The sequence below is a fragment of the Perna viridis genome, chromosome 1 (assembly GCF_037379345.1).
Source record: "Perna viridis isolate PV_CMFRI_1.1 ecotype Kerala chromosome 1, ASM3737934v1, whole genome shotgun sequence".
Classification (NCBI taxonomy): domain Eukaryota; kingdom Metazoa; phylum Mollusca; class Bivalvia; order Mytilida; family Mytilidae; genus Perna; species Perna viridis.
In genome coordinates, this window is record NC_142445.1 from 55600223 (window position 1) to 55620907 (window position 20685).

Sequence of the window (20685 nt, forward strand, 5' to 3'; positions counted from 1 at the left end):
TTGTCTGTGACGTCTTGTTTCCCATATCCTCTCTTTTTTATACGATTCACTACATTGTGTATGTCTCTGTTTTATATGTTCACGTTCAGGTTTTTGGATGTCATCCATCTGCTGACGCTTCGGTATTTTTCCCCCGAAATTCAGTCGAAATCATGACTTATTTAACCTTTTTCTTTGAAATACCTCACCTTACATTCATCTGAAAACAGTCATCATGTTGTGTGCACATCTGCATGTGATATTCAACTTTCCTGCATGATTTTATTAAAAGCCGTAAAATTAACACAACTCTGACATCGGATTAGCTCTGATAGAAATTATATCCCTTCATGAATATCTACATAAAATATCTAACCTTCCTAAAACAAATCACAATATTCAAGTCAGTGGTAACGGAGGAATGCGCTTACAAGTTATGTGGATAGATGAACGGAGGGACACACGTCTGGACAGAACTGTTTCTATATAACCCCTATCTTGGTTTTGTGAAAAACAATTTGCGGAATTTTTTTAATACTATTAACGAACATACATGTGTCAATATAACTTCAATTGTCTTCTAGTTTGCTCTGGTTTTGACAGGCGTCAAAATATACCACTAAAATAATTGTTTAAAAGTCTTTGCAAAGCAAATACTCTTTATCTCTTTTACTTGTACTAGTATTGTATCAATATTTCTTTTGATCAGTTTTCGAAAGTTATGTTCTGTCCAAGCAATTTGTTTCATCGATCAATACAAATTCCATTGTTGCAATGCAATGAAGGCGCTTATCAAATTCGGTTGCAAGTGGTATCGACCGTTCTTGGTATATCCATTGCCTATTCGTATGCATTGATTTACGAGGCAGTTAAGCGCTATCAACCTGTAAGGTTACTCCCATTAAATTAGATCAACGATCAACGTTCAATGAATAATTACAATCAATACAGTACAAATAGCAGATAAACTCTCCTACTGTAGTGAATAAAAGCTGACTATTATAACGATTTATTTCATTACCATACTATTGATAGAAACATTTGTAAAGGAACTTTTAAGTAAAGTATATAAATATTTATCACAAAAGAATTGAAATGAAAATCACAAAAGATAATTTGCAGTGTGAAAATTTCAACACGAAATTTCCATGAAATATCTTCCTGAATATTCAAGAGGACGGAATAAAAAGAGATTTCAACATACAAGCAAATACTACATCAAATGTATAAATATAACCGTATCCATAAGACACGTTTGGACAGAATGTTAACAATAGATTAGCTTTTACAATTAATCACAGTCCATGCTTCGACAATTCTAACATAACCTCAGAGTATCTATTTACATATAAAGAAGTTTATCTATTTCATCAAAAAAAAAAAATAATAATAATAACAAAAATATAAGACATTAATGGAACATTAAGTGATGCCCGCAACGAAATGACAAAAGAAGAGGATGACAAAATGACTCGAAAACATTATTGAAATTTATGGATCCGTTTTATCGGACACGCAATTTCTCTGAGGGTATCACATAGCACGTCATAACTTTGTGCGGAAAGGTATGAAAACACATATAAACTAACAGTAGATAAGTATATATAAAATCGCAACTTCGATTATTTTTTTCTAGGGATTGTTTATGAGGGAAAAAGTCACAAATAATGAAATTAGACTTCATCTCTAACAATTCATAGAAAATGTAGCTATGGTATAGATTTTCCTTTATAATTTTCATCAAAACATACCATTAGATCTACAACAAATAATAAGCGGCGAATAACTGTGAATATATTAATGAATTGTACGCAAGAAATATATTCGACCAGTTTCCGCAATTCATAAACATCGTGAATACACACCAAACATAATTTACGTGACTTAGTTTTCATTCAAAAAGCAGTTTTTTTGTTAAAGTGAGTTTTTCAAGCCCTTTAACATTGCAATATTGTAAACATAGAATAATTAGGCGTAGATGGCATGGTATACTAGCAGCTACAATAAAGTTTATGTAAGCCCTCCAGTGATTCACACAGCTATATAATTTGATACATTTAAATTCCAATGATTGCACTTAGTTTAACAATGTTGATCAATGTTAATGAAAATCTCGCGTTTCATTTTTTAGGGGGAAGGGCTTTTGAAGGCATTCTGTATATTGTGCCCGTTTAGTTAATCGTGACTACTACACTTCAGTATCAAAATAAAGGAAAATAATAAATGGAGAGGTTGTAAAATGGAATGAAAACCTTCAAGACTCAAATATCTTTTGTTTTCTAGAACAGTCCGTACATTACTTCAATTTTATCAGCGTATCAAGATCAATATGCATATTAACATTAAGAAGGCACATAGCGATCCATAGAATTTAGAAACCAGTTCAACAATAGTATTTCACAAAAGATGCACAACAAAAATGGCTTAGAGAAATCATTCTTGACCCACGCAAGCTACCAAGATCCTCTAACGTTTCTTCTTCTTTCTTCCCTTGTTTGTTTTGGTACCACCTGTTACCGGATCCTCCTCTTGTTTACCTCCAGTAGACTCTACTTCTTCTATCATACCTTTGGCCTGAAACAGTAAATAATTTTTCATCTTTTGTGTTATTCTATTATTTTGTTTTCATTGTTTTTTGTTTTTTTTTTGGGGGGGTGGGGGTAGCGGGTTAGAATGTATTTTTTTGTATTAGAATGTGGTTATGTGAAAATTAACTGAGCTAGTAGTCAGAAATTGCAAAACCTGTTAACGATAGCTAAAATTTTGTAGTATGAAATACAAGACGCAGCCTTTTTTAATAAAATGTTTTATTTTTCTGTGTTCAACAAAAATCTAGGGAATCCAGATTTTTGCGGAAATCAAAAAAATGTAATCCAGGGACAAAGACCAGAAATGGAAAACAGACAAACACAATAAAGAACATAAAATAATCAAAATAATACATACATAGTATCAAATGAGCAAGTTGGACTCCACTAAAAATTGGGAGCATGGACCAGGTTCACCGGTAGGGTAAGCGTCCTCTGCTTTTCTAGAAACACCCGCCGAGATGCTCATAAAAAGTCAAGTCCGGGGTAGACAAGTTAAAAATACTTATTAGAAAATAATTAAGTTAGTGTATCATGAACACTGACAACAAATCCGTAAGCCAATAAGTCCGGACACAACACAAACTGTTACAATAATTAAGGTTACAAGACATATTCACAATTGGCTCATACCCCTATTAACATTTTGAACATATCTTTTCTTACCCAAACAAAGAATGTAGCGGCTCCGGCACTAACATCACGGATATGTTCTAATGTATAACCAGAAATTGCCTTTTTAGAAGCCAATGCAGCATCTAGGAAACAGTCTTTGGGGTCGAATTTTTGGATTTTTCTCATCACAGACTCTCTACCAGTTTTACCAAGTATAGACTGACATGTCTTCCACACCTGAAATATCACAAACATCATAGAAATATAACCCCTTGTAACATTGAGCACAATGTAGGTATCAACAATGATATTTTCTAGGAAAAACAGATGCACAAAAATAATTGACTTCGTTATCAACTAAACAAACAAGTAAAGTTCATATCAAGGAAATATCCGGACACAATAATGAATTACAAACTCAAATCCAAAGCCAAATCATTTGTTGCTTTACCTTAACTTCTTTCATTGTATGACCAAGTAGTAAGAAAGCTCCCATGAGAGATTGATGTACACCATCTGGTGGGTTAGAGTATGTTTTGATTTCAGCAATAGTTTTTTGGTCCATATTCAGCACTGAGTGTCTCAACTTCTCAATTCTGGCCAACTGATCTCTCAATCGCTGTGCGACCACGATCTGTAAATCAAGCTGGTTGTCAAAGTTGGCAGCTTTAGCTCTTGCAAGAGCTTTGTCGAGAGCATCAAGTTCTCTTCTTTGAGAAGCATTCTGTAGTTCTGAAATTCAACAAGAAGACTAGCTTTGAAAGAGACAAATATAAGTAGGATGATACCTAAAATGTTTTACATGAAGTTATGAAGGCAATAAAAACTATTTTCAAAACAATCACTTACCTGTTCTTTGTTTTGTTTTTTGTTTGGTTGGTTTTTTTTGTTTAAATCATTCTGCTGTAACATTCTCTAATTTAATTTTTTAAATTTTAATTTTTTAAAAGTGTAAAAAAAATATCCTAAACTTCAGCACATGGGACATTTGGCTACGGTCAACATAAAATAGGGCTCAGTACGTCCTAAAAAAACTCTCAATATACACATTCTGCATAACTTTAATGAGTTCAAATTGTAAACAAACCGAATACAATGACGTTATATATCAGGCAAAACCTTATTAAGATGAAGGAGATGTAAAGATTTGTTCTGATGTTTTGTGTTGGAATATATAAACTAAACACCAATCCTTGCTGGATGATACTTAGACAGGATGATAAAACAGACCTATGCTTTTAATTTTGGGAGTAATTTATGTTTGAATATGTCAAAACATGTTGTAGCTGACATATCTGTATAAAACATATCTTACCTTCCTTAGCCTGTAATAGCTCAAGCCATCTTCTTGCTTTCTTAACAAATTCGTCATCCTTTCCACCATTACTTTCATACATAGCAATAGCTTTCTCCAGGGAGTATTGGTCCTTCTGTTGGATTGCTCTATCCATAAGTTTTCTAGCATTTCGCCTCTGAACCTCGTCATCAGATAAGTCCCCGTCATCCTCTGGCACAATTTCTTCCTCTTTGGGTTTCTGCAGGAGTTGCTCCATAAGCATTTTAGCGTCATCTTTGTATAACTCAGATGCTGGTTTACGATTAATTTGGTACCTTGCCAGGTGAGTTAGAGTACCATTAACATCTCTATCGTAAATATCCATCATATATTCCCCAAAGTCTTCCAGTTTAGTAAGGAACAGCTTGAGACCATCTTGTTCCATTTGTTTAACATCTTCACTATTAGGTGGATCATCAGCATGTCTTCTATGGAAAGATGCAACAACACTATCATACCCTGTCGGAGCAGGAATCAATATTTCCGGTTCAGATGTTTCCACTGTTTCTATAATGACATTTGGTTCTTTCTTGTCGTCTTTCATAGTATCAATCTTTTCTTCGTCTATTCCATGACCATCTGACTCGATGAGATAGGAATGAACATTGTAAACACGTGATGGGTTGTTCTTTTCCCGAGCGAATACATTGAGAGAATATTCTCCTTCAATAGGCATGTCCATATCAAACGTCCAGGTCCCATTCTTGTTAGTTGGTTTGACCGTCATGTATTTTCTAGCATTTGGATCATTGCTATGTATTTCACAAACAAGTTCGACATCATTTCGTGCTTTGAAAGTAACCGAAGCCTTTCCATCTTTTGTGACTACTGAACCACCTGGGTGACTTACAGCTTTAACTCCAAGTTTCTCCGATATAGATTTCGTACCAATCTTTCCATCTGTAACATTCGGGAAAGGTTCGTTAGTTCCCTTTTCAATAAACTGCACTAAATAGTTCAGAACGTTTGAAGCATCACCATCCTCGCCCTCGTCATTTGCATAAAGCTTCAAAGCATACTCGCCATTTTGTGGTAATCTTAAATGAACGGTAAACTCGCCATTCTCTTCACGGATGACTGCGTATTTACTCAAAGTTGCCTCGTCTACTATTGCGTTCTTTAGCAGTTGATGAAGTCGGACATCTTTGTGTGCACCAAGTTTAATGTCAACTTTACCGTCCTTCGATACAATTATTGCTCCATCGTGGCTCTTTGCCTTCAAACCGGCATTTTTTGCCTCAACACCAGGACCCCAACCTATCTCAGGGCAGTCTGGTAATGGCATACAATTCTTCTGTGCTTCATTACAAGAAATCAAGTAGGTGCAACACAAGTCAAAAACATCGGACTCTCTTTCATCTAAACCAAAAATGTCCATTTTAAATTTGCCAACAACTGGAAAACGCAATGCAAATCGTAATAAATCAGAATTATGCTCAAACATAACAAATCTTTCCAACGACAAATTACCATCATCAAGTCCACTTTCTGCACGGTTTTGATACAACATATATTTGAATCTGAAATATTCACTTTTCTCCTTCGGAAGTCCGAATTCTAATCCAATTTCCCCTTTAGGTGCATTAAGTTTACACAGATCCTTACTCTTGTCAGTGTAAGACATGTCTAAGTAATAGAATCTTTCACGAACATACGTGTGGTTCTCAAAATCAGCCACTGTGCGTGGTTTTTCCAAAAGTTGCCAAGCTTTTTCATCCGGGAAATGTGTCCAGACAAACTGGTCAGGATCGGGTAAGAAATAAAACTCGTTTACTCTGTGTTGTGTTTCTCCTTCAGAGGTCTCCTCATCATCCTGTGTGACGTTGCCGTCTGTATCGACCAATGTCCATTCGCCAGATTTTTTACCGACGACACAAGCAGAGGCCCAAAAAGCGTCGACGAATCTCCATTCGCCGTCAATATACACGGCATTCCACTGAGCACCCATCATTTTACGGTCCACTTTGTTACCAACTTCGTATGCAGCACTTTTGTTCATACCACTGATAATAACGCAGGGTACACCGGCCATTCTGCAAAATAAAAAAAAATATTTCTAGTCAACAAAATTTCCATCCTTTATATATGTATGGTTCATTCTGCTTGACACCAATTAGGAATGGCACTGGTTGACAGTGATTTATATGATACATGTTTTAGTAATGTTTATTGGACTTGAGAAAGTTTTTACCATTTTTCTATTATCAGTTCATTTGACATTAAATCTGCAAATGGAATGATGATACTGCAAGATGAAAACTGGTACAAGAGAGTTATTGTATTACTTCATAATTTTACTAAACTGCTTTCGTTGGCAAATCAAAATATATGAGCTTGCAAACACTACAAAAAAGCCAATCAGTGAACATTAGTCTTCAATTCCACTGAAGTCACTAATACTTACTGACATAATCCCGATATAAGATGGGCGTGGTTACCCATATTTTTCTGTATTTTGATAAAGTATTCTAGAGGAGAATGGGTAGGTGGGTCACTCTCTGTCTTGAGACTATACACGTCTACTGAGGTCACCCATCTAAAGATGGCGCGCACTTTACTCATATCATCCCAGTTCGGATCCTTAGTTATATAGGCGATCAACTCCTTAAAAGTGCCCACTATCAAATTGGGAGGAGACTGAAAAAAAAATGCATTTTTATTCGAAAATACTAAACACAAGCTCAGTTGTAGCATTTTATTTAAACAATTTATATCCATGATTCTTCTGACAAGTAATTCTATGGAAGAAAAAATGGTTTGATATAAAATCGAGTTTTAACAGGCAAGAAGGTCGTATAGAAGTTTTTTTTTTCATTCCATCTGATGTTGTGTACGTGTGACGGATTGTATTTGTTTCGTGGATATAGTTTCATAAAATTTCTTATCAAAAACTTTTTTCAGAAAACAATGGGTATAATGTCATTAATCATTTAATCATGAAAGTTGATAAGTTTCCTTCTAATATCAAAAAACTGTCTCGTTATAACAACATAGTAATATAACGAGTTTTAAAAAATGCATATAATTTGTTATTCTAATTCCGGGTGTTGAGATACATAAATTCGAAATGGATTCATGCTGCCTTGTTGTGACATCAAAGTTAACCAAGCGTATGGAATCACACCCAGTTTGGCTCGAAATAACTTACGTTGAGTGCATAATCATCAACTTGTTTGAATCTTTCAATCTGAAACACTTCTGCTTTCCGTCTTTTTGGGGGGCATGGTGGAGGAACCTGGGGTTTGGATGATTTCCCTCTGTCTGTATTTGTGGTTTTCGGGCGAGAATCCTAAAAAATGAATCAAAATAATTAATCCTCAAAACAGTTAAGTTTCAAATTTTCTGGTGTATGATAATATGGGAGGGAAAATTGGCATTGGGTGTTTTAATGTAAGATGGGTGGGATGAGGTGGTGATTTCTTTTATGTAGTGATAACATTTAACTTGATTGAAACAACGAAGAACTATAAAGGATTACATGTAATGTTGCATAGAAAAATTAAAAGTGCTATGGGGAAATATTGGGAGTGAGATTAATTCTCTAAGAGGTATTGAATCGAATATGTACATGGTGCATGAGAATTTGGGGTTAATGGATGTGGTAAGTGGGAAGCAAACATTATCTAAGAGTTATACATAATACAAAACTTAATTATAGTCTTTCATTTTTTTTCATTTACGTGATAATATAATTATTTCAGTTAACTTTAGATATCATTTGATTGACTCGCAATCATAAAAGACCTTATCAAGTAAAAAAAAATATCCCACTGGTAAAGCATGTGGATATTGAAATCGTGTCTGCCTACTTCAAAAGTAAAAATGTTGATTAATAAGTATTAATTTTAAGATAATGCAAGTCATTTAATACAACTATACAACATCTATCACTCGGTGCAATAAACAATAATGTCAACTAAATATGACACACGTAGTCACTTAAAAAAAGAAAAACGGTGCTCACAGAGTCGTGAGACAAGCATGTTTTAAAACTCAACGACAGTGAAAGAAAGGGTGACTGATAGCATACAACTGGGAAAATTGAGTCAATTGTAGAAATTAATGCCTTGATTCCTGTAAAGGCTTAAAGTCATACAGTATTTCATAACATAATAATGGCGTAAATTTAAATAGTACTTCATGGAGAGGTTGTATAATGCAGCCTTGTGTTACATAATAAATTTTAATTTCGTTTTAAAGCCTCCTACACTCATATATCCCCAAAAATGTTGAATATTTCATTTATACAGCTTTGATAATTAAAATAAGGTTTAAATTGTCTAATAAGACAAGTCTAATTGAAACACGTTTTAAAAGTATTTTGCTATTTCTGAAATTTTCGGATGGAGAATTGAAATTATGGCTAGGATATTGGTTCGAACTATATTAAGTATGTTATTCAGAGGGCTGCTACCTTATTTGAAAATGATTAATATCAGTCAAGTTTTGTCATAAAATACTTTTCACAGTTAAATTTATGGTAAAATTTTAAAGCTATTTGTTTTAAAATCGTGTACAAAGAATAAATCTTGATCAGATGATAATGCAAATAAAAATTATGATATATCTATTAATTTTCGTATTTTTTATTACTATCCACATGCAAAATAAAAAGGCATTTATTATAACAAAATACAAAATCTTTTGTATTTACTTATACCACGAAAAAACTACATACATGAAGAATAGAGTTTGTAACACTCAGGCTTTTGGGTCAATTATTATAGGTTTTCCCAGAAGAGGAGCACTATAAAGAAAATTTACATTTGCGACTACAAGTTTTTCTATAGATCATCTATGAATTAAAACATTGAATATTAAAACATGCACGTACAAGTATAAATGAAATCATTCATTTATAATGTATATCTATAGAATTGGAACAAAGGTAAAAAGGAAAAAATATTTATAATTTTTTGGTAAAATTAGAGCAAGAATCTAAGTAGAAAGTTTTATACCTGTTTCAACCGCTCTTCATTCTTTCTTATACATTTATGTCGTAATAATTCTATTCTGCAACTCTCACGGTCGTTTGAAATTGCTTAAAACCCATCTCAAACCATATTCACTAAAATCTTAATTGCTTTATATCCTAAAATTTTCTTTTTATAGCCATTAATGGGTCTTCAAATTTTGCAAGTGAATTTAAATGTTGAGAACTAAAAACTTTATGTTGTGTCATAAAGGACCTTTTAAACTTTATTTTGTAACCACACACATTTGATTGAGAAAGTTACAACTTATTCACGTGTTTCTCTTTCGTAACTTGAAATTTAACATTAAACAATATTTTTGTGGTCTCATCAATATTTGTAATCATTACATCTTATAATAGATGTTGTTCTTTTTTATGATTTTGTTTTAAATAATTAAGACTTACAGTCTGTCGTTAATATTTTGAATTAATCTTTAAATTTCATAATTTAAAATCATAGATTGAAACAGGTTATTATAAGTGCAAGCAGACTCACAGGTGCCTTTTGTGTTTCGCCATTTACTTTGCTAACTTGAGGTGAAGACCTGGGTCTATCTTGTTTGACCTGAGAACTTGACCCGGAACCCATGGTGTTTTAGACTCTTCTAGACGATCATCACATGTCCATTAAAGAAATCTGAAACAACAAATAATCTTTTGAAATGTCGTTCTTGTGTAATCAAAACTTGCCTTATCATAATACATTGTAGCATATATCCCAGTTACAATGTTGGGCGGGGAGGGGGTTCGTTCCACATACGTCAGTATAGTATTTATAGAAAAATGGAGCAGAATGGAATCTGTAACAACAGGAATAAAAAAATACTGTCTCAGATATTCAGCATGCATGTAAAAACTAAGGTAAACAGTTCGACTATAAATATGGACAAACAAAATGAGACGCACGTCGTGTGACAAATCTTACCTGTCAAAATTTTCTGGATTGAAATAAATGTAACAAACAATCATATCTTTCCTAAGTAAATTGTATAAAGATTGGTTATTTTTTGATTGACCTGCAGTCTCACAGAGGGGATAACTGTATCGATAAGGGGGCCACACATGTCTTACAAAACTATGGTTGTAGGATGTAAAATATTATCTCTAAACTTACAAGTAAAAAGTCTTGTCTAACGGGTGTATAGAAGTATATAAATTATTATTTATTTAACTCTATTAAATATTCTGTTTGCAACGACAGAATTGGCTTCTCAAAATTCTAATAATTTATTATTCAGTCATTCTAAAGAAGATCGTGCTCTAAACCAAACACTTGTCAGATAGTTTTATAGACCGTCCAAAACTAATAGATAATTCTTTACATAGTTCCGCTATTAGGTTCTCTTTTTCTAAAGTAACGAGTGTAGCATATTGTGTATAACACTTATAAATGATGGATTTAAAACAAATACTCAGTTCTAGAACGGGAAATTTTTGCTGCTGACAAATCTGATAAAAAGCAACTAAAATCTCATTTCTTATACAGCAAATGCTAATATTGCCAACACTTTCGTAAAAGTTATAAATATATAAATAATAAACACTGTCAGTAAAAAAAATCAAGATTAAGCTTTATCATTCAAACGGCTATAGAAAATAAGCCTTACTTTAAAAAGATCACATGAACTTACTCCACAACAATGCGATTATTAAAAAAAAAATTGAACGAGTTTGAACATTTATAACATGGCACTGACGGCAAAGAACTACAAGGGGATTATATATATATAAATGACATTGTTTAAATAAGATGGGTGGATAAAGCTAAATATAGAGGTCAGTTAGCTTCTTTTATGTTTTAATAGATACTTGACATATTACTATAAAAGAAGAACACGGAAGATCCTTATCAATAAAAATTATTAAGAGAAGAAAGCTTTATTATCCATCTTCTCTGAGTAAATACATGGATAAAAGAAAGAGAATCCAAGGCTGGTGCAGACACTTTTTAATTAAAATAGTTCAATGGACCAGTAATCCGACCCTTATCGGCCTATTGTAGCCGATGGACATATCAAACACATGTTGTATTTATGAAAGCGACGGTGAACTTAAAGTTCCATGCAACAAATACAAATAATCATGGTCGTCTACCTAAAAGAGTAATCAAGGGAACCAAGGTTATAGCGGTAATCAAAAGAATGTAATCCAGGGACAAAGACCAGACATGGGAAACAGACATACACAACAAAGAACATGAAGTAACTAAAATCACACATACAAAGTAACAAAAGCAAATGAGCAACTCGGACTCCACTAAAAACTGGGAGCATGGACCAGGTGCACCGGTAGGGTAAGCGTCCTCTGTTTTTCTAGAAACACCCGCCGAATTGCTCATAAAAATTCAAGTCAAACGACTTCAAGTAGACAAACGAGGAAAGGAAAACTATGACCCATTGAATAAATCAGTTTTCATGGTGCAGATGGATACACAATAACTATCCACTAGTTCATGATAAAATTGTTGATTGGACAACAACAAAACGGTAATAAATACAATTGATAGAAATACATCTTGAGATGTTTAGTAAACCAGGTTATCACTGTAAATACAATAGTGACAACTTCACGCGTACAGAACTGCTTATTTACTGTGCAAAACAAGATTATATGTATATGAAATTATTGAACTGAATTAAAATGGCGAATAACCTTGGTATAAGATTCTTCAACTTTTGAACCTATAGGTTTTACGTACCATTCTGTGTAAGAATCAGGCAATGGGTGGCACGTCATTTTTTTCTCAATTTAGTCTTTATTGCCTAAAATATATTCAATACATCTAGAAAAGAACTGAAAAGCTATCTAAATTCACCCAAGAGCATCTGTGACGTAATATTTTTTACTGCTTATGTAGGTTGGGAAATGTTTCCGCCAATTTTTCAGTGCATTTCAACTAAATTTCACCAATCAATATCTTAAAAAGGCAAACTTTACAAACAATTAGACATTTCTAGATGTTATGAGATATAAAAATACTTGGATAATGGAAAAAATCTGCGTCTTTTTCTTCATGTGCTACAGCTTATATACATTTTGCCTGGTTCTAAGACAGAGAAGTATTTAAGGTACTGGCATTTCAGAATACAGTTGAAACAATTATGTTAACGTCATTAGAATTCTGAGATTCTTCAGAAGTCGCCCGTCGGATTTTGCCGGAACAATTAATTCTTATGAAAGTCATTCTGGTGCCGGAATATAGTAACTTATCACAGAGACTGTAAAACCACGAATAGCACACTACGAATAATGGCCATAATTCACGGTTTTACTTGTTAAACTTGATCATACTCATGGGAATATCATCGTCATACATTTTGATTTTCAAGATTTATCATGCAGTTTTCACAAATGACAAATCTTAAATGTCTCTACGATTTTAACTACAATTAAATAGTCTAAATCTGAAAGTTTGATATCAAACATGATACCAGTTTATAATTGACACGTGTATCTACTTTAAATCTTTCCGATTGTGTGAAAATTTGTAATAATTAGTCTTTGATTCTATCAAAAAAGTCATATCCATTTCTTTTGAATATTTCGATTCACGTCACTGCTTCCTAATGATAGTCTTACTAAGTAAAACGCCCTTCAGTTTGAACCCGTGTATTCATTTGTAGTCTAAAAATCTACTGATTACTTCAGCTGTAACCCCAGTAAACTGGATAAGATACCCCAGGGTTTCCTTTTGTAGCCCCAGTAAACTGGATAAGATACCCCATGGTGCCCTTTTATAATTGAGTTACTTATATCATAAAGTCTTACTATTAATGTGCCTGTGGCAACCTTTGCTGACCAGTCAAGCTGAAGTCACAAACATGTCGATTGCAAATACATTGAAAGGTATGAAATTAATACCACTGTATGGATAGCCTACAATTGATAGGTGTTACAAATATTTCTTTAATGTATAACTCTTGGAAAAAAGTTACTATACATCAAGCAAAATAAACTATTAATAAATCAGGAATTAAACCGATCCAATTCAATTCACTATAGATTCTGACGTTATACGTTAACTTCCTCATTAAAAACGTAATTAATTAATACTTAAGCCACCTTACCATGACCAATAAGACTTTATCGTCTAATTTAGTTTTATCCTAGATCATATAATGAATTATGTATGACGTAAAATGATTGTGACAATACAGAATAGTATTGTTCATCCAACCTAATATCACATGGTATCCAATAATTACAGATGTGATTACAGTGTCACAACTTCAGAAACATTACCAGTCGGAGAAGCAATGACAACACAAAGGTATAAAATCAATAGTGAATGCCCATTCATGCAAACATGACCCTTCATTCAAGCTTAACCCCTTATGAAACACTGTCATATCTCCTCTCAATTTCTGTACTTGACAAGCTTAAATCCAAATATGGCAAACCGAACATTTTATACAAACCAACATTACAGCAGACGCCCACAGATTCAGTTAATGGATTTCCTCTTTGAGATAGGTTTTCACTATCTTTCGATTGTACGTTAATAAATGAATTACTAATATGTTGTAAAAAATTAAAATATGGGTTTTTTATCAGGTAGTTTTAAAAGATGAAGGAAGACGGCTGTGAAGAAAGACTTCAACAAGAGTAATAAATGGGCGTTCATGTGGAAACGATTACAGAAATACTAGTTAAATTTACATTTCTAAACACTTACGACAGACAGAGGTATACCATATAATATGGTCGTGTGAAGGATTTCTGAAACCATAATACGATGCAAGTAACTTTTGCAGGCAATGTATATAAATGTATCGATGAGTTGCGTCTTGAACGCAGTACGCAGTCTGTAAGTTGGTTATTCTTTAAAATAATTTTAAACATAAAAAGTGTAGCACTCTGCAATGATTTAGAACTATATTTGTTCTTTTATAATTCTTATAAACAAAGATTAAACTAACATCCACATTAAGTTTGCAATAATATTCGTCGAAAAAAAATATTTTGAGAAAACACCGAAACTGGTCATCAGTGAACCTAGTCCTTTTGACGAAAAAAAAAGCTTCATATCGTAAATTATACTTACAACGTGGCAGAAGTCTCGGTTATCAGCAACTCATAGGTGGAATTTACCAAAGAGGTGTATGGATTTCCCAATTCAAAATAGTTTTTCTTATATCAGGTGATACACGTTCAAGTAAATAATACATTGTTAGTTGCTAAGCCATCAATTTTAAATTAAAATTTAGGGGCGAGTTATTAAATGAAGGAAATGATCTGTGAAATAACTTCATCAACATGCTATAAATGTTTGATCTGGTTTGGACCCTCCATAATATATCAAACAAAAAGTTATTTAAATTCCTGAACAGCAATGTTATCTACTTATCTGGAGACTGAAAATATTATGATTTTCCACTTTACAAATATGCTAGACAGGAAATGTGGGTAACGGTTGTCTTTTGCAATTGTTCATTTGAATCACACCGTCAATTTCAATTTCTCCTCATTGATGACTTAAGAGCATATTAAGATATGAGCCAGGTGATGCCTTAGCTGAAATTTCTGAAGGTAGTTAGGTGCAGAGTAAGTTTGCAAGAACAAAAATAACAAAAAAAACATGTATATATCTCTTTTCTTGAATCAAGCCTGCAATAAAGTCATTTCTTAAGATTGTAGAAATACATTAACTATAAAGGGGACAATGTGTTCTCATGGGAATGCTAACTGCTTGTCAAGACAAAATAATTCCAACCACATTAACAAATACGGGTGCAAATTTACTTTGCGACTAATGGCAATGTAAGTGCGAGATATTAAGAAAGAAATGGGGAAATGTAGATTTTGAAAGAAGGGAATACAAGAGAGTCATCATCATATTCATTGTTGAAGTTTGTAAAGCGAAGTTTCACACTTATATGTGGCTAGCAAAACAGATGTTCAATGACCCCATGATGTTTAAAATTAGTTGATGATTTTCAATATCCAGCAATGATAGGCAAAGACTTCAACTCCTAACGTGTACCCTGTTATACGTATGTAAACCTTGGAAAAAAAACTAAAAAATTTTCTTACATGATGTATTATATTTGGTAGATGTAATTGTAACAGTCAAATCTGAACCAATGTGGACAGCAGGGAAACATACCGCTGGTTATTTAAACCGAAAGTACTCTTCATCACCCTACATCAAGTTCGGACATATATATCATGACAACACCCATTTCTGCTGATAGCGTGTGCACATGTTTAACTTTACACAAGTTAAAAGTAATTCATGCTTCATAGTCTCAAAAGTTCACTTATCAAGTCTTTTTTACAACTGCTAAGATAGTACAGTATCAAATATTAACGCCAGTAATTACTTACTTTGTATAAGACAATCGTCAATCCACTATTGATTCATAAATCCAACGCGTATATTTGTCCTATAACAATAAAAATAAATGCTACTTATTGGAGCGTTAAAAATAACTTTTAAACAGGTACGCACCCGGACTTTTGATACACGAATTTCAAGTCAACCGTATCAGTTTACTTACATTGTTGTCAAAACTAAGCTAATATCGGACTTGTTCCTATTCAATTTCATAGTAAAGAAGGCATGCAAGAAAGGATTATATTTATTTGCTTGTCAGATATAGAAATTATCATTGGCACGACTTATATCGATTTTAAAAGGCTTCGTCCGTGACACATCATACCCGGAAGATATACATACATGTACATGTAAATCAGAATTGTAAAATTAAATCTTTTATATCTCTATTATGCATTCTAATCAAGTCTATCTATTTTTCGGATATACTGCTATATTGTATGGTCTCATGGATGTTACAATGCTTTTATTGTACATTTAACAAGAAAATATTGACAACATTATCATCGGATTCATGATGCATGAATTTTTTTTCAATCGGAACTGGGTAGAGTTCCAAGAATCACAAAAGGGTCATTCAGCAAGTTATGAACTGAATTTTTGATGAAGTAGCGTGTAGCTTTAACCGTATAGAGAGTATATAGAGGTCAATGTTACTGATTAGGATAGATAATGGGATACCGGTAATGGATGAAGTCGCAAATTGATAGAATTCATAATTACATCTAAAACATCTTTGTATACTAGCCCAGCTACCATGGTGCCACTTGTACATAGTACCTAAGGTGTTATGAAAATTGAAAGTGTCTGTTGCACTCCATTATATGAAAGGAATTGAATTCTAAGTTATAAACGGACACAACATATAAAAAGATCCAATATACAGATCCGGACAATGATTCGTGCCCCATATGACTGACGTATTTCCTCGTGTTGTCCTGTGAGTCTATACCCCTTTTGGAAACCCTAGTATCGCGTAATAATTGCTTTAGCTTATTCCGACTATTAGTGATAAAAGTTGTTTGATTTTTATGGGCAATTGTTATTCACTGAACTTGTCATCCTAGAGACTTGAATAGATTTTCAATCTGATTCCACGAATACGTATAATATTAATCCTTAACTTCTCGCTACACAAATCCTCATAAAATAAGAGTTTGTTTAAAGGATAAGTGATTACTGAATTCAATTAAAGATTAGTAAATAACAAGAAAGAGATCCCATACAACCTTTCGGTCAAAAGAAAGTACTTAGTCTTTCGTTAAGAAATATCTATCAGCAAGATTTTTCTCTCAAACAAAATTAGACAGATTAATTATACATTCAAACAGGTTTTAATGAAAATAACTAATTCAAGTCTGAACTCTGAACTCTAGGTTGCAGATTCGTACATGTATATTAGTTTGATTCGGATACCGACTATAGATATACAACAAGTGTTCTTGTAACTCAATTACTTAATACTGGTGATACTAGAGTGATCAAAAATGTCATTCCTGCAGAAATTTAACTATGTGCCCAGTATATGGATAAATATGGCAATAAGTTCCGGACAGTAATTACAACAGAGAATCAAAACAATACTTGCAATTATTCAGTGTGCTTCAAGTTATATTTATCCAAAGGTCATTTAGATTCTGTGAGACATTGTATTAGATTAATAAGCTTACCCCTAAATACTATATAAATATCCAATGAATTCCTGCTTCCTGACGTTTTATCAGATTTTGTGATATTCTCTGTAATAACCCAAGGCCTTATCGCCTGTTAGAACAGGTAAATGGTCACATGATCAAATTAAACAATATTGTCATTTATTGTTAACCTCACAATAAGAATCTAGCTTTAATTCAAACACAGGTAATTAAATCGGACGATAAGGCGTATACGTCAGAAAGAAACATTGTTTTTGACAAAATATTTTTGTTTCGCAAAAACATTATCTTCCTCTAGCAATTTTTAAGACCTTAAAGACATAGACAAATGTAATGAATTTAAAAATTCACATCAGAGGTTGTGGAGTGGGTTGTTTTAACAACACCGTGCAAGTAAAGATCTGCTGGATCAATAATGTATGTCTTGCCCATATATATATATATATATATATATATATATATATATATATATACTAATGTAACTGCCATCTGCCATTCTGCAGAAACCAATAAACGGATCGACGTGAATAGCATTTCTTAATATTAAGAAAGACAGAAAAAAATTAATGGCAAATTTTTAGTGGTGGAAATTACATTTAATATTTGAATTTTCACGAAGGTATTTTAAAAACATGGTTAAATCATACATCAGACAGTCCATTTCGTTGTTTAGGGTTGTCCCCTAGTTTCTGGAGTTTCGAAAGTGTGGGTTAAAAACCTACAGAATGATAGCATGTGCCTGAAGTCCGATCTAGTTTCTGAAACAAATTAACGAAACGCCCATAGTAAGCGTTATTACGAAACTTATAAAAAAAATCAATTGATCGCACACATGAAGCAAGGCGATTCAAGCTTTCATTCGCCTTTTAATTTGTTACAAAATTAATGAATAATATTTATACATCCAAGTTTTAAAACTAAACAAATATTTTCAAAATTAAAAATTCAATAAGCTTCTAACAACCAATAATTGTTATGCCCCCATGGAAAGTTACTAGCATATATTCAGTAATTCTAGCAAAAATATAACCTAACAGAATTTCTAAGTTTTAAACATAATTATACACTTATACACTATACTTTTTTTTACCAAATATAAAACTGATTTTCATTGAGAGTGAAGAGAAAGACAGAGTGCAAATGCAACTAACAGCATGTACGCACAAAAATATATAAGTGTTCGAGAAGTAAATAAAGCAACAAAAACAAGATTAAAAAAACAAAATCAAAAACGAATGAAAAAACAATTAACACGAACCCGGTACCGCGGAAGAGTAAGCAAAAATTGATTATAGCATCAACCAAGTTGTTCGTGTCAAGATAATAGTTTCCGAAGTTATTAGTAGACTTAAAAACATAGATGGTAATATACAGTCGGTTGTCAAGTAAAAACGGCGACATAGAATTTTCGAAGTACATGTAATGACCTTTGACCTTAAAGTTTAGTGTGATTAATTTAGTGCATATAACTTAAGTAAGCTAAAAAAAAACGAATGAGTTGAATTAAAAAAAAAAAAAAACAAACACCATGCACATTGAAGATTGCGATGTTGCCATACAGTTTTGTCATGATTTTTTCTTTTTACCTCACCTTTTTAATGATATAGACATACTAACCAAGTTTGAATGTTCCTTTTCTAGTGGCACAATTATACTGAGATCGACCTAGTGGAAAATGACAGACAAACTGTTGTTATGGCTGATTTTTATTGCATTAACGTGAAAACTTTAATATAGAATTATGTCACACTATAAAAAGATCAGAACATCATAAAAAAACAAATCCCAATACAAAAAAAAATCTAACAACGTTCCTTTTCAATGTTTGCTTACATACTGTACATAGATTATAACTATGTCTTAAAACAATGCAGTGGTCCTTGAACGACTCTAAATCCATATAAAATCATTACAGACGTGACATAATCCATTAATAGCCTTTTTCATGTTAGAACCGTATGACGTATTTTAAAAACCCTATCGGATTCCTGATAACGCCATGCGGGTATATAAATTTTATCAAGCAACTTAGCGATTTGCGAATCATCTTTAAAATCCCAAGACAAATACTCAAGTGACCATCAATTATTCAACAAGTATAAGTAAATTTGATATAAATTGTTAAGAAATATTGAACATTAACGGCCCTACCTGTAAGGTGATAAATCCGTGAATTGATCTGAGAGTGAACAACTCTGCTATAGTGATTATCAAAACAACTGTTTATTGAGTTTTAAGTGTTGGTAAACATCGAACCAATGGAAGTATTAAATGGTCTACTACAGTAGGTTTTCTGAGTGTTGAAAGCTTTGAAGCTTTGACCATTTTGAACTGTGTAAATTGAAAATGCATGTATGTAATGCATTCATCCTAGTTTAGAATGAGATTTTTAAAATGGTCAGTATTATTTTAAGTAGAAGCAAATGCATTAAAACAGAATATCTAATTATATAATATCATTCAATTCCTATATTCAATTCGTCTGAAATGACAGTTTGGTATTGATAAATTAACTGAAATGAATTATCAAAATGATAAATGTAAATAATATGGGCTTGAATGGGATATAGTTTTCTAGTACGTGACGCAGGACATTGCATGAGCGTTTTCAATGAATGGGCAATTGCTCATGTAATTAAAATTCAGTTTAAATTAAAAATTGTGTGAAGCATGCAAAACAAATGCTGCAATGTATGCATATTTGATGCAGACCTACGCATATAAATCATTTGATGTCTTCATATATAAAAATATATGATATATATTAATAAATTATTGAACTGAACTATAAAAATATATTACTTTCAAATGTATGAATCAGTAGTTGTATAAATGTACAAATCATTTGATTTCAAGATTTTGTCTACATGTAAAAATTAGTTTCTACGTGTAAAAATCAGTTGATCTAAGTGTAAAAATCAGTTTACTCAACGCGTCTGAACTTGATCGATTGATGGTTGATTATGAATCTGCCGAATGGATGAAGCATAGAAGCTTGCTCCAATCACCAAATATGCAGCCTGACTAGTAAACTACTTTAACCCCGCCGCATTATTTTTGCACCTGTCCGAAGTCCGGAATTTCTGGCATCTGTATGTATTGTTTCGTGTTCTCTTTCAATTTACTTTTTATGTTGCTGGAGTATATGGGGGCAACTATTTCGCTGTACCTGTTTTTACTGTGTTTTGGGACTAGCCGCA

General features: G+C 32.8%; 1 protein-coding gene across 5 annotated transcripts; it reads right to left on the reverse strand.

Moving 5' to 3' along the window:
• Positions 1–972: 972 nt before the first annotated feature.
• Positions 973–19721, reverse strand: LOC148629458 (uncharacterized). 5 transcript variants are annotated; one of them, XM_088551496.1, is made up of 11 exons: positions 17501–17629; positions 15821–15879; positions 13262–13369; positions 12192–12255; positions 9990–10130; positions 7667–7807; positions 6923–7155; positions 4498–6551; positions 3634–3914; positions 3234–3419; positions 973–2553 (listed from the first exon to the last, which is right to left on the reverse strand). In XM_088551496.1, exons 5-11 carry the CDS (start codon positions 10080–10082, stop codon positions 2446–2448), a joined length of 3096 nt encoding a protein of 1031 aa, XP_088407622.1. In that variant the 5' UTR covers positions 10083–10130; positions 12192–12255; positions 13262–13369; positions 15821–15879; positions 17501–17629; the 3' UTR covers positions 973–2445. The 5 variants fall into 5 exon arrangements, with proteins under 5 accessions (XP_088407622.1, XP_088407630.1, XP_088407613.1 ...); XM_088551504.1 differs by lacking the exon at positions 13262–13369; XM_088551487.1 differs by lacking the exons at positions 12192–12255; positions 13262–13369.
• Positions 19722–20685: the final 964 nt, after the last annotated feature.

What these genes read in the sequence shown, in the direction of transcription:
- LOC148629458 (XM_088551518.1), bottom strand. Translation starts at nt 10,082, where the DNA reads ATGGGTTCCGGGTCAAGTTCTCAGGTCAAACAAGATAGACCCAGGTCT. An exon ending in CTTATATCGGGATTATGTCA is followed by an intron (nt 6,552 to 6,922) that starts GTAAGTATTAGT and finishes TTTATTTTGCAG; the next exon opens with AATGGCCGGTGTACCCTGCG. An exon ending in GCTATTACAGGCTAAGGAAG is followed by an intron (nt 3,915 to 4,497) that starts GTAAGATATGTT and finishes GTTGAATTTCAG; the next exon opens with AACTACAGAATGCTTCTCAA.